General features: G+C 60.6%; 1 protein-coding gene across 1 annotated transcript in view; it reads left to right on the top strand.

Moving 5' to 3' along the window:
• The window catches only part of LOC129405883 (collagen alpha-1(XIII) chain-like), an 844,713-nt gene that overhangs the window by 86,503 nt on the left and 745,667 nt on the right, over nucleotides 1–12,543 (top strand). The window contains exons 23-31 of the mRNA XM_055143572.1: nucleotides 630–683; nucleotides 1,346–1,390; nucleotides 1,682–1,750; nucleotides 3,110–3,133; nucleotides 3,732–3,790; nucleotides 4,803–4,872; nucleotides 5,285–5,437; nucleotides 5,846–5,944; nucleotides 7,439–7,483. Of these exons, the coding sequence (XP_054999547.1) occupies nucleotides 630–683; nucleotides 1,346–1,390; nucleotides 1,682–1,750; nucleotides 3,110–3,133; nucleotides 3,732–3,790; nucleotides 4,803–4,872; nucleotides 5,285–5,437; nucleotides 5,846–5,944; nucleotides 7,439–7,483 (618 nt within the window). The remainder of the gene's footprint in view (nucleotides 1–629; nucleotides 684–1,345; nucleotides 1,391–1,681; nucleotides 1,751–3,109; nucleotides 3,134–3,731; nucleotides 3,791–4,802; nucleotides 4,873–5,284; nucleotides 5,438–5,845; nucleotides 5,945–7,438; nucleotides 7,484–12,543) is intronic.

Raw genomic sequence — 12,543 nt, 5'->3', positions numbered from 1 at the left:
GCTGCCCCCAGGTAGCCCCTATCCCAGTGGCGGTGACATAACCAAGTCAGAGAGACCCCCCCACACCCGGCCCCAGACTCTGAGCAGTCAGCCAGGTGCAGCAGGGCCCCCCCTGTAATGAACCGCCCGCCACTTCCCTGCACTGAGGGGCCTGCAGACCTGGCTGGGACCCCCAGAGCAGGGGCCGCTGGATTTGAGCAGCCCTGGGAGGTGTGGGCTGGGCTTCTAAGGAGGGGTCGGCACCTCTGTGAGGGGTCGGCATCTCTGGGGGGGGTCAGCGTCTCTGTGAGGGGGTCAGTGTCTCTGGGGGGCCAACATCTCTATGGGGGTCAGAATCGCTGGGGGCAGCATCTCTGGGGGGGTCAGCGTTTCTGTGGGGGTCAGCATCTCTGTTGGGGGCAGCATCTCTGCGGGGATCAGTGCTTCTGTGGGGGGCTGAGACCCTCCTGGGCTGGTGTCCTGAGGGGGCCGGGAGGTGCTAGTGACTGGGGCAGAAGCAGGAGGAGGAGGGTGTCGGGATATGGGGGGAGCCCTGGGCGGGGCCCAAGGGAGGGGGAGCGAGGAGCCCATGCAGTGGAAGAGGCCTGACCTGCCGCACTCCACGCCTCAGCCCTGCCCTCCTTCCCCAGGGAGAAGCTGGCGCTGAGGGCCAGGCCGGGGCCCCTGGACAGCAAGGAAGCAAGGTACGGAGGCCCGGCCATGAGCACGGCCGTGTCAGTGTCCTGGAACCGGACCCCCCACAGCCAGGCCCCCACAGGAGTCGGGTGCAGGGTTGGCGCTGGGCCGTCCTTAGAGAACCTTCTGGAGACAGCAGACGTGCTGAGGGGTAGAGATGTGGGCTGGGGAGAGACCAGGGCCCGGCTCCTCCCCTCCTCTCCGATGCTGAGCGAGGGGGGGGGCGGCGGGGAATGGTGGAAGGCTGTGTCCCTCTGGGGCTGGAACTCCCCGCTATCGGGGTCTCCATGACGGACACCCCAGCTCCGAGCCGGGGGGGGGCGCCACGTGCCTGACCCCTGCTAGTGCTCCGCACTGCCCCCCGCCCCGCACAGATGGGGCCTTTCATAAGCAGAGGGACCTCAAAAAGGAGAGCCGGCCAGGCCCTCCATGGCCCCAGAGGACTGTCCAGGGTGGAGGGGACAGAGGGGCCACAGAGCCCCACAGGGAAGGGACGGAAGGTTCTGGAAAGGGAGATGGTTCATGCAGGGTGAGGGATGAGTGACCCCTGGCGTCTGTGCCTGCCCAGGGAGGGAGCAGAGTGCCCGGGCCGCCTGCCCGGCTGCAAATACAGGGCCACCTGAGTGACCTGTCCCCTTGTCCCTTCCTTACCCCCGTGTTCCGTCCACAGGGGGATCCCGGAGCAGCTGGAGTGCAGGGACCCGCTGGCCCCCCGGTACGTGGCGTCCCACCCAGCGGCACTGCACAGGAGGGGCCTCCCCGGAGTCACAGGGGCGTGGCCGGGCCTGGGAGGGGCCAGGGGAAGGCTGCGACCAGGCCAGGATCACAGGATCGCAGAATCCGGGGGCTGGTCCACCCACCGAGGTCCAGCTGCCCATGCGGGGTCTGCTCGGGGGGTTCTGGACCCCGGGACAGGCTGGCACGTTTCTACCCCTGCCACTCTGTCCCCTGCACCTGTGCTGGGGCCACCCGCTGACCCGGGCCCGCCCCCTCCTCTGTCTTGCAGGGCGCCAAGGGGGAACCGGGCAAAGGCGAGATGGTGGGCTACAACGGCAACATCAGCGAGGCGCTCCAGGTGCGCGGGAGGGATCAGCACCCCAGGGTGCACCGGCTCCGTCTCTCAGCCCAGCTGGCCAGGTCTCCTGCCCAGGAGGGCACCCAGGAGCTGGATGACCTTTGCAGGGGTCCCTCATCCTGCACGGTTCCCATTCGGACCTGGTGGTCTTCCGGCCATTGTGAGGACGTTGTTGGGGGCAGGTGTCCGGAGGGCGGGCCTGACTCATTAGCCCCAAAGACCAGCCGTGTCCACCCCTCCTTAGAGCCACCTAAACGTGTCCCCAGATATTGCCTGGTGTCCCCCAGAGCCCCGAGCGACTCTGGGGCTCGAGACCCCTCATTCGAAGGAATCTTTTTTTTTTTTAAATTTTTTATTGAGTCACCATGTGGAAAGTTACAAAGTTTTCAGGTTTAAATCTCAGTTATACAATGCTCGAATACCCATCCCTTCACCAGTGCTCATATTCCACCACCAAGAATCCCAGTATAGCTCCACCCTGCCCCCTCACACCCCAAACCTCCCCACGCCCCTAGCCCCTCCACCCTAAGCCCCCCCGCCTGTGTAACTAATAAATTTCACTTTACTTTCATTTTAATTGCATACAATATTTCAACAAAACTCACTATTACTGTTTGGAGAGTCTCTCCCCTAAAGTCAGACCTGCTGAAAAGGAAGCATTAGATAATTTGTTTTCCATTGCTGAGGATGAAGAGGTATGAGGTCGAGTGACCACACTTTGCGGCCTCTCAGTTTTGGGTTCGAAGGAATCTTTGTGCCTGTGTTTCCAGAGCAGAAGGTCTGGCGGAGGCCAACAGTGGTCCCGGGGGTTGATTTTTGAGGGGGCTCCTATTTTGCTATATTGTGTTTGTCTGGGAAATGCCAGAGCTCAGAGAAAGAGCAAAAAGCAAAGGCGGGCCGCCATGAAGCAGGAGAGAGAACGGCCGGCGGGCGGGGCGCTTGTCTTGCTCATGGCTGACCCCGGTGCAAATCCCCGGCACCCGTAGGGTCCCTGAGCCCCGCCAGGAGTGACTCCTGAGCACAGAGCCAGGTGTAAGCCCTGAACACCCCCAGGTGTGGCCCCGACCCCCCTCCCATTTCCCAAATGGAGGGTCCCTGTGTGCAAACAAGAATGAGGGGGTCTCTCCCCTCCCTCAGTGGAGCAGCAGGTGTGGGGGCCAGGGAGGCCGGTGGGCACAGACCCCGGAGCAGCATTTGTGAGATGTGGCTGCAAACCTCTGGGCCAGGTGTGGGGTGGGGCGGGGCTGGGAGGTACTGAGCCTGCCGAGAGGGTCTGTGTGCCCCAAGACTGGACGGAGGTCCCTCGGCTGGCATGCCCACTCTGCCCCCTCTGACTGACCCTGTGCTGTTCATTTCCAGGAGATCTGCACGCTGGCCCTGATGGTGAGCCTCCCCGGCTGGGGGCGGCAGAGGCCTGGGGGGAGGGGGGGAACAGGGGCAGAGGGTGTTGGGGTCTCCCCCTGAGCTCCTGCCTGCCTCTCCCTGCACTCATCACCTCCTCCTGGCTCCTCCCAGGAGCTGCCCACTGCGGCCCCTGCAGGCTGCTTCCTGGGGCCCTTCCAATGACTGTGTCTTCCTGGAGCCCCTGGGGGCCAGGGCCCTTTATCTCGCCTGGCCCCACCTATTTCCTTCCTGTGACCCCCTCCTATCGGCTGCCCCCCTGATCTTGTGCTGTGGCCCCCCACGTATGCACTTCTCACCTGTGGCCCCTGGGAATATATCCTGTGGGCCCCAGAGGGCAATGAGCCCCCCAGGTCAGAAACGTTGGCATAGCAGCACAGCCAGGGGTCTAGCACCCCCCGCCTGCCCCCTCTAACCCAGACTCACTGGGGCATCTCTGCTCGCTTCTGCAGCTCCTGGCGCTGCCTCTGCAGTGTTTGCCCAGCGGGAGACGCCAGAGGCAGCTCCCAGGAGCAGCCTCAGATGCGCCCGGGCCCCTCCTCACCAGACCGCGCCTCCACTTCCATTTCTGTTTTTCTAGGGCCCACCTGGTCTTCCCGGGCAAATCGGCCCACCTGGTGCTCCAGGGACCCCAGGCAGGTAACGCTTGTCTCCACACACCCTCACAACTCACACACACACATACACTCACACCCTCTCTCTCTCTCTCACACACACACACACCCTCACACCTGCCCTCACACACACTCTCTCACACACACCACACTCACACACACCCTCACACATACCCTCTCACACACACACACACACACCACACTCACACATACCCTCTCACACACATACACCCTCACACATACCCTCACACCTCACACACACCCTCACACATTCCCTCATAGATACCTTCTCTCATACATACCCTCTCACACATACATACAAACACATACACTCACACACCCTTTCACACACTCACACAACCCTCTCACATATACTCACATCCTCACTAACACACATTCACACCCTCTCACACATACTCACACTGACACCCTCACACACACCCACATACATTCACACACGCTTACACACATCCTCTCACACATGCTTACATAGACTCACCCACATGCTCACAAACATACACCCTGCCCCACACACTGACAGTCCACACACAACCACACAATCACACATTCTCACTCACACACTATACACTCACATTCAGACAAACACACTCGAACACTCACATACTTGCACACCTTCTCTCTCTCTCTCTCTCTCTCTCTCTCTCTCTCTCTCTCTCCTCTCTCTCTCACACACATACACACACAGTCTGTCCAGACAACACACCCACTCTCTTTCTGTTGTCCGCACTTGCATCATTTTGCCTTCTGAGGACAGACTTCTCTCCTTCCTCACCCTCCTGAGCTGTGAGGATGAAGGGGGCCTGGAGGGCAGGTTTGGGGGAGCCCAAGGAGGGAGGGCCGAGCTCGAAGGGGCCGTGGACACTGTGGTGCAAACAAGGATTGTGGCACCCACACCACCCGTGGCCAGGCTGTCTGGCCCCGAGCACTGGCCCCTGCCATTGGGACAAGGTGCAGCTGCTGCTGGGTGCGTGCTGAGACATGAGCACTGAGGGGACATGCGTGTCCCGTGACCCAAGTGTGACCTGTGTTGCTCCACCACAGGGGGAGATCGGGCTGCCGGGGCCTCCAGGCCATGACGGGGAAAAGGTAAGGACAGATGGACACTTGCCAAAGCATCGAGGGCCCCTGCCCAGGGAGGGCAGCAGAGCACCCGGCTCTGCTGTGAGCTCTGCAGGGAGGGCCAGGGAAGGGGGTGCCACCCTGCTGCCCAGAGGGTGCTGATGGCCCTCATGGTGGCCGGAGACCCGCGTATCCACCTGGTCCAGCCGACCCCGAGAGCAGGTCTCTGTGCTCCTCCTTTCAGTGTTCTCTCCCCCCCATCTCTCTCTCTTCCTCTCTCTCTGTCTACCTCTGTCTCTCTTGTCCATCTGTCTATCTTTATCTTTGTCTATCTCTCTGTGTCTCTGTGTCTCTGTCCGTCCCTCTGTCACTGTCTGTCCCTCTGTCTCTCTCACCTCTCTCCATCAGCGTTTCCAACGAGTGTTGTTGCTTTCCAAAGGGGCCTCGAGGCAAACCCGGAGACATGGGCCCGCCCGGTCCCCAAGGCCCCCCGGGAAAGGCCGGGCCTGCAGGCACCAAGGGAGAAGGCGGAGAGACGGGGAGCCCAGGAGAGAAGGGGGCCAAGGGGGAGCCAGGCCAGGCGGGCTCTCCGGTGAGTGTCGCAGGGGCCCCCACGGCAGCAAGCTGCCTGAGCACAGTGCTGGGGGGGACAGCCAGGGCCGGGGGCTGGGTGGGGGCTTCCCCAGGGCCCCCCACAGGCAGCCCTCAGGAGCTCTTGGGCCTTTTCTGCCATCTCGGAGGGTGCCCAGGCCCATCTCTGAGATGGCACAAGCCCGGCTTCCAGGATTCCTCGCTGGGCTGCTGGGGGCAGGGTGGGGGGAGCGGGGGGGTCTTCAATGCATGCACAGAACAGAAGCCTTCACCAAGTCCTGCTGGACACCCACTGCCCCTGCCTCGGGGCTCCCGGGTATGCAAGGGGTCCCCTCCAGCCATGCCACCGGGCCCCGCACACGCCCCCGTGAATCGCACACCTGCTCACTGAGACCTTTGCCCACCGCAGGGTCTGGATGGCCCAACTGGGGAGAAAGGAGAACCAGGCAGCCCAGGCAGACCAGGGGCCACAGGGCTGCCCGGCCCCATCGGGCTGCCAGGATTCACGGTAAGGCCGAGCGAGGGCTGTGCTCAGCCCAGCCCAGGGGCGGGGGACCCCCAGACCTGCCCAGGGCGCGGGCGTCTGAGTGTCAACCAGGGCTGCAGCTCCAACGAGCACCAGAGCCCGACACAGACCTGGGGGTCCCTGGATGGCTGCCGCCCCGACGGGCACTGGGCAGGTGGGCATGCCTCACACCGCTGACCAACACTGCCTCTGCAACTCTGGGCTACCCAGGGTGCCCCCTCAGCACCCCCTGCACGGCCGGGCAGCTCCTGCCAGTGCCCAGCTGTGCTGGCCCCTCAGCGGAGCCACCTCTGCTCTTCACGCATTCCCCCACAGGTGCTGGGGGCTGGGGTTTCAGCCATCCCCCGACCCGGGGCTCAGCATCATGGGCTGTACTGTTCCGAGCACTGGGGAAGCCTCAGCTCCGAGAGCAGCATGACCCTCTTGCTTCCCACACGGGCTACCCCCCTGCATGTGTGAGAGGCCGCCCCATCTCCCAACAGCCCCACATGACTGACCCTGGCCAGCAGCCTGCCTGTCCTTCTAGGCCAGGGCCAGAGGGAGTGTCCACATGGGCCAGCACAACCGGTTGTTTGTGTGCCTGTGTGTCTGGGTGGGAATGTGGCCACGTGTGTCGCTTTGTGCCTGTGTACGTGTGTGACTGTGTCTATGAGTGTGTGTTCGTGTGTCTGCAGATGAGGGTGACAACGTTGTGTTTGTGTATGCCAGTGTATCTCTGGGTCTGAGTCTGTGCACATGTATACATGTGTGTGAGTGTGCATGTGCCTTTGGGTGTGTATATTGTATGTCTGTGTATGAGTGGAGGTGTGTGTCTATCTCCATGGGTGTGTATATATGTGCATGTCTGTATGTATGTGTGTGTATGTATGTATGTATGTATGGGGCAAGTGTGTGCATGTGTGTGTGTGTGTGTGCATATTTCTGAGTATTCTGTAAGTATGTCTGTGTGTAATATATTTTTGTTTGGGAGTTTGTTTGTTTGGGGGTCACACCCAGCAATGCTCATGGGTTACTCCTGGCTTCCTGGCTCTGCACTCAGGAATCACTCCTGGCAGTACTCGGGGACCATATGGGGTGGTGGGGGTTGAACCCGGGTGTAGCACCCTACCTGCTGTATTGTCCCTGCAGCCCCATGTGATATATTTTAAACATAATGTCAACATGCTGCTGATCAATCTGCTGCCATCCTGTCATACAAGTTATCCCGTAATCATGAGTGTCAGAGTCCATCCTGTCTGACACAGGATGTTGGTTATGGGGTCCCTGGAGGACAGAGGACCGTGCTGCCAGCTCCACACACAGGAGCTGCCCTGTGTGCCGGAACCCCAGACCTGGAGCCTTGGTGCTCTGTCCTCTGCGCTGACCGCAACAGCCTCTACACATTTCTGGGTGACTGAGGCCAGCCTGGCCACGGAAGTGAGGAGACGTGCCCAGGCCTGAGTGCGGGCACCCACCCCTGGTGTTTTGTGCCCACAGGGAGAGAAAGGAGAGCCCGGGGAGAAGGGGGACTCAGGAGCAGAGGTATGTGGACTCTCTGAGTGACCCCAGCACACAGACATGCGTCTCCAGCAAAGACAACACCGTCGTGTTCTAGCAGGAAACGGACGCCTGCCCTCAGTGGGCGGGAAGCCGAATGCTCCCTGTGCCCACATGGGGGGTCTCCCGGCTCCCCTGTTGATTGGGCCCCCAATAGTACTCCAGGTACTGGAGTTTATAGAGAGGAAAATGCAGCCCCCAGCAGCTCGGGGCTGGGGGATGCACCCCCAAGGAGGCACATTTAGGCAGCATCTGGAAGGCTTTGTACACGTTTGCCTAGAAGCTTCTAGGTGGGCCTTCTGGGGCAGGGCAAGGTGGGGGACAGCCAGGTGGTGAGGGTGGGAGCAGGTTCTCTGGAGACGGGAGGAAATGATAACTATTTATAGGTTCAAGGAAGAAAGGCAGGAAGGCTACAGAAGACACTAGTATGTGGGGGGCCTCAGAACCCCTGCAAGCAGTGGAGGGGACAAGGGGTTCTTAACTGGGAGGGGAGGAGGGAGAGGAAGAAAGAAAGAAAAAGGAAGAAAGGAAGAAAGCGAAGAAAGGGGAAGGAAGGAAGGAAGGAAGGAAGGAAGGAAGGAAGGAAGGAAGGAAGGAAGGAAGGAAGGAAGGAAGGAAGGAAGGAAGGAAGGAAGAGAAAGGTGACAGTGCAGTGGGCAGTACTCAGCCAACACAGGTACCATCCTGCACCCCATATGACCCAGAGCCCTGCCAGAAGTGACCCCTGAGCACAGAGCCAGGAGTAAACTCTGAGCACTACTGGGTGTGGCCCAAACACCATAATTCTATAAAACTTAAAAGAAAGAACACAAGCATATGTACCGGAAGTCGTGTTTTATGGGTGCTGGGCCACCCAGGCGCCATCTCAAAGCCGAGACAGAGACCACCAAGCTGTTGTCCCTGGAGAGGTCCCCTAGGGCCCTGTCGCCACTTCAAGTCACCAGCCCTGTCAGTATTTAGCAAAACAGGCCTGATTATAGAACATGCATGTTCCTCATTGAGAGATGCCGTCTCCTAAAGAAACGCTCTTAAATGCAAGTAAAGCCTAGTGTGCAAAAAAAAAATTCTTCCAGAAGTATTTAAAGATGAATCAGAAACAGCCTGCATTTCTAACGAGAAGGAAATGATCAAATAGCTTATGGTCATAATACTAATGGTAATAATGGTATCCAGGCTCAGGCTGTCCTGATGCCAAGTGTGTAAAAATAAAAAGAAATGGCGTGGGCGAGGGAAGGGACGCCTCACCGCACCGAGCCAGGCACAGGGCCTAGGGCAGCAGCTGTCTCTCCCGCCACCCGAGCTCGGTAGCAGGCTATATAAGGACTGCCATTACCCGGGTTGTTGTTCTTTCTCATGCGTGGCGGCCAGAGCGCATTGCGCATGCGTGGCGGCCAGAGCGCATTGCGCTTGCATGGCGGTCAGGGCGCACTGCGCATGTGTGGCGGCCAGAGCGCATTGCGCATCCTTGGCGGCCAGAGCGCATTGCGCATGCGTGGCGGCAAGAGCGCATTGCGCATGCGTAGAGGCCAGAGCGCACTGCGCATGCGTGGTGGCCAGAGCACACTGCGCATGCGTGGCGGCCAGAACGCACGGCGCATGCGTGGCGGCCAGAGCGCACGTCGCATGCGTGGCGGCCAGAGCGCACGGCGCATGCGTGGCGGCCAGAGCGCATTGCGCATTCGTGGCTGCCAGAGCGCATTGCGCAAGCGTGGCGGCCATGACAGAGTGACCTCATATGGGGTGATTGGCGGGAGCCAATAAATGAGCGTCACCTCATATGGGGTGATTGGCGAGAGCCAATAGATGAGCGCCACCTCATATGGGGTGATTGGCGAGAGCCAATAGACCACGTCAGAGGCGGGGCAACCAGGCTATATAAGGACTGCCATTACCCGGGTTGTTGTTCTTTCTCATGCGTGGCGGCCAGAGCGCACTGCGCATGCGTGGCGGCCAGAGCGCACTGCGCATGCGTGGAGGCGAGAGCGCACTGCGCATGCGTGGCGGCCAGAGCGCACTGCGCATGCGTGGCGGCTAGAGCGCACTGCGCTGGTGTGGCGGCCAGAGTGCATTGCGCATGCGTGGCGGCCAGAGCGCATTGCGCATGCGTGGTGGACCAGAGCGCATTGCACATGCGTGGCGGCCATGAGAGAGTGACCTCATATGGGGTGATTGGCGGGAGCCAATAGATGAGCGCCACCTCATATGGGGTGATTGGCGAGAGCCAATCGATGAGCGCCACCTCATATGGGGTGATTGGCGAGAGCCAATAGACCACGTCAGAGGCGGGGCAACCAGGCTATATAAGGACTGCCATTACCCGGGTTGTTGTTCTTTCTCATGCGTGGCGGCCAGAGCGCATTGCGCATGAGTGGCGGCGAGAGCACATTGCGCATGCGTGGCGGCCAGAGCGCACTGCGCATGCGTGGCGGCCAGAGCGCATTGCGCATTCGTGTCGGTCAAAGCGCATTGCGCATTCGTGGCGGCCATGAGAGAGTGACCTCTTATGGGGTGATTGGCGGGAGCCAATAGATGAGCGTCACCTCATATGGGGTGATTGGCGAGAGCCAATAGACCACGTCAGAGGCGGGGCAACCAGGCTATATAAGGACTGCCATTACCCGGGTTGTTGTTCTTTCTCATGCGTGGCGGCCAAAGCGCACTGCGCATGCGTAGCGGCCAGAGCGCACTGAACATGCGTGGCGGCCAGAGCGCACTGCGCCGGTGTGGTGGCTAGAGCGCACTGCGCATGCGTGGCGGCCAGAGCGCATTGCGCATTCGTGGCACAAGAGCGAATTGCGCAAGCGTGGCGGCCATGACAGAGTGACCTCATATGGGGTGATTGGCCGGAGCCAATAGATGAGCGTCACCTCATATGGGGTGATTGGCGAGAGCCAATAGATGAGCGCCACCTCATATGGGGTGATTGGCGAGAGCCATTAGACCATGTCAGAGGCGGGGCAACCAGGCTATATAAGGACTGCCATTACCCAGGTTGTTGTTCTTTCACATGCGTGGCGGCCAGAGCGCATTGCGCATGCGTGGCGGCCAGAGCGCACTGCGAAGGAGTGGCGGCCAGAGCGCACTGCGCATGCGTGGCGGCCAGAGCGCACTGCGCAGGCGTGGCGGCCAAAGCGCACTGCGCATGCGTGTTGGCCAGAGCGAATTGCGCATGCGTGGAGGCCAGAGCGCACTGCGCATGCGTCGCGGCCAGAGCGCACTGCGCATTTGTGGGGGCCAGAGCGCACTACGCATGCGTGGCGGCAAGAGCGCATTGCGCATGCGTGGTGGCCAGAGCGCATTGCGCATGCGTGACGGCCATGACAGAGTGACCTCATATGGGGTGATTGGCGGGAGCCAACAGATGAGCATCACCTCATATGGGGTGATTGGAGAGAGCCAATAGATGAGCGCCAACTCATATGGGGTGATTGTCGAGAGCCAATAGACCACGTCAGAGGCGGGGCAACCAGGCTACATAAGGACTGCCATTACCCGGGTTGTTGTTCTTTCTCATGCGTGGCGGCCAGAGCGCACTGCGCATTCGTGGCGGCCAGAGTGCACTGCGCATGCGTGGTGGACCAGAGCGCATTGCACATGCGTGGCGGCCATGAGAGAGTGACCTCATACGGGGTGATTCGTGAGAGCCAATAGATGAGCACGACCTCATATGGGGTGATTGGCGAGAGCCAATAGATGAGCGCCACCTCATATGGGGTGATTGGCGAGAGCCAATAGAACACGTCAGAGGGGGGGCTACAAGGCTATATAAGGACTACCATTACCCGGGTTGTTGTTCTTTCTCATGCATGGCGGCCAGAGCGCATTGCGCATGCGTGGCGGCCAGAGCGCACTGCGAATGCGTGGCAGCCAGAGCGCACGGCGCATGCGTGGCGGCCAGAGCGCACGGCGCATGCGTGGCGGCCAGAGCGCATTGCGCAAGCGTGGCGGCCATGACAGAGTGACCTCATATGGGGTGATTGGCGGGAGCCAATAAATGAGCGTCACCTCATATGGGGTGATTGGCGAGAGCCAATAGATGAGCGCCACCTCATATGGGGTGATTGGCGAGAGCCAATAGACCACGTCAGAGGCGGGGCAACCAGGCTATATAAGGACTGCCATTACCCGGGTTGTTGTTCTTTCTCATGCGTGGCGGACAGAGCGCACTGCGCATGCGTGGCGGCCAGAGCGCACTGCGCATGCGTGGAGGCGAGAGCGCACTGCGCATGCGTGGCGGCCAGAGCGCACTGCGCATGCATGGTGGCCAGAGCGCATTGCACATGCGTGGCGGCCAGTGCGCACTGCACATGCGTGGCGGCCAGAGCGCACTGCGCATGCGTGGCGGCCAGAGCGCACTGCGCATGCGTGGTGGCCAGAGCGCACTGCGCTGGTGTGGCGGCCAGAGCGCATTGCGCATGCGTGGTGGACCAGAGCGCATTGCACATGCGTGGCGGCCATGAGAGAGTGACCTCATATGGGGTGATTGGCGGGAGCCAATAGATGAGCGCGATCTCATATGGGGTGATTGGCGAGAGCCAATCGATGAGCGCCACCTCATATGGGGTGATTGGCGAGAGCCAATAGACCACGTCAGAGGCGGGGCAACCAGGCTATATAAGGACTGCCATTACCCGGGTTGTTGTCCTTTCTCATGCGTGGAGGCCAGAGCGCATTGCGCATGCGTGGCGTCGAGAGCACATTGCGCATTCGTGGCGGCCAGAGCGCACTGCGCATGCGTGGCGGCTAGAGCGCATTTCGCATTCGTGTCGGTCAAAGCGCATTGCGCATGCGTGGCCGCCATGAGAGAGTGACCTCTTATGGGGTGATTGGCGGGAGCCAATAGATGAGCGTCACCTCATATGGGGGATTGGCGAGAGCCAATAGACCACGTCAGAGGCGGGGCAACCAGGCTATATAAGGACTGCCATTACCCGGGTTGTTGTTCTTTCTCATGCGTGGCGGCCAAAGCGCACTGCGCATGCGTGGCGGCCAGAGCGCACTGCACATGCGTGGCGGCCAGAGCGCACTGCGCCGGTGTGGCGGCT

This window comes from Sorex araneus, chromosome 6 (assembly GCF_027595985.1).
Source record: "Sorex araneus isolate mSorAra2 chromosome 6, mSorAra2.pri, whole genome shotgun sequence".
Classification (NCBI taxonomy): Eukaryota; Metazoa; Chordata; class Mammalia; order Eulipotyphla; family Soricidae; genus Sorex; species Sorex araneus.
Note: the sequence above shows the minus strand (reverse complement) of the source record. Positions and strands in the feature narration are given on the sequence as shown.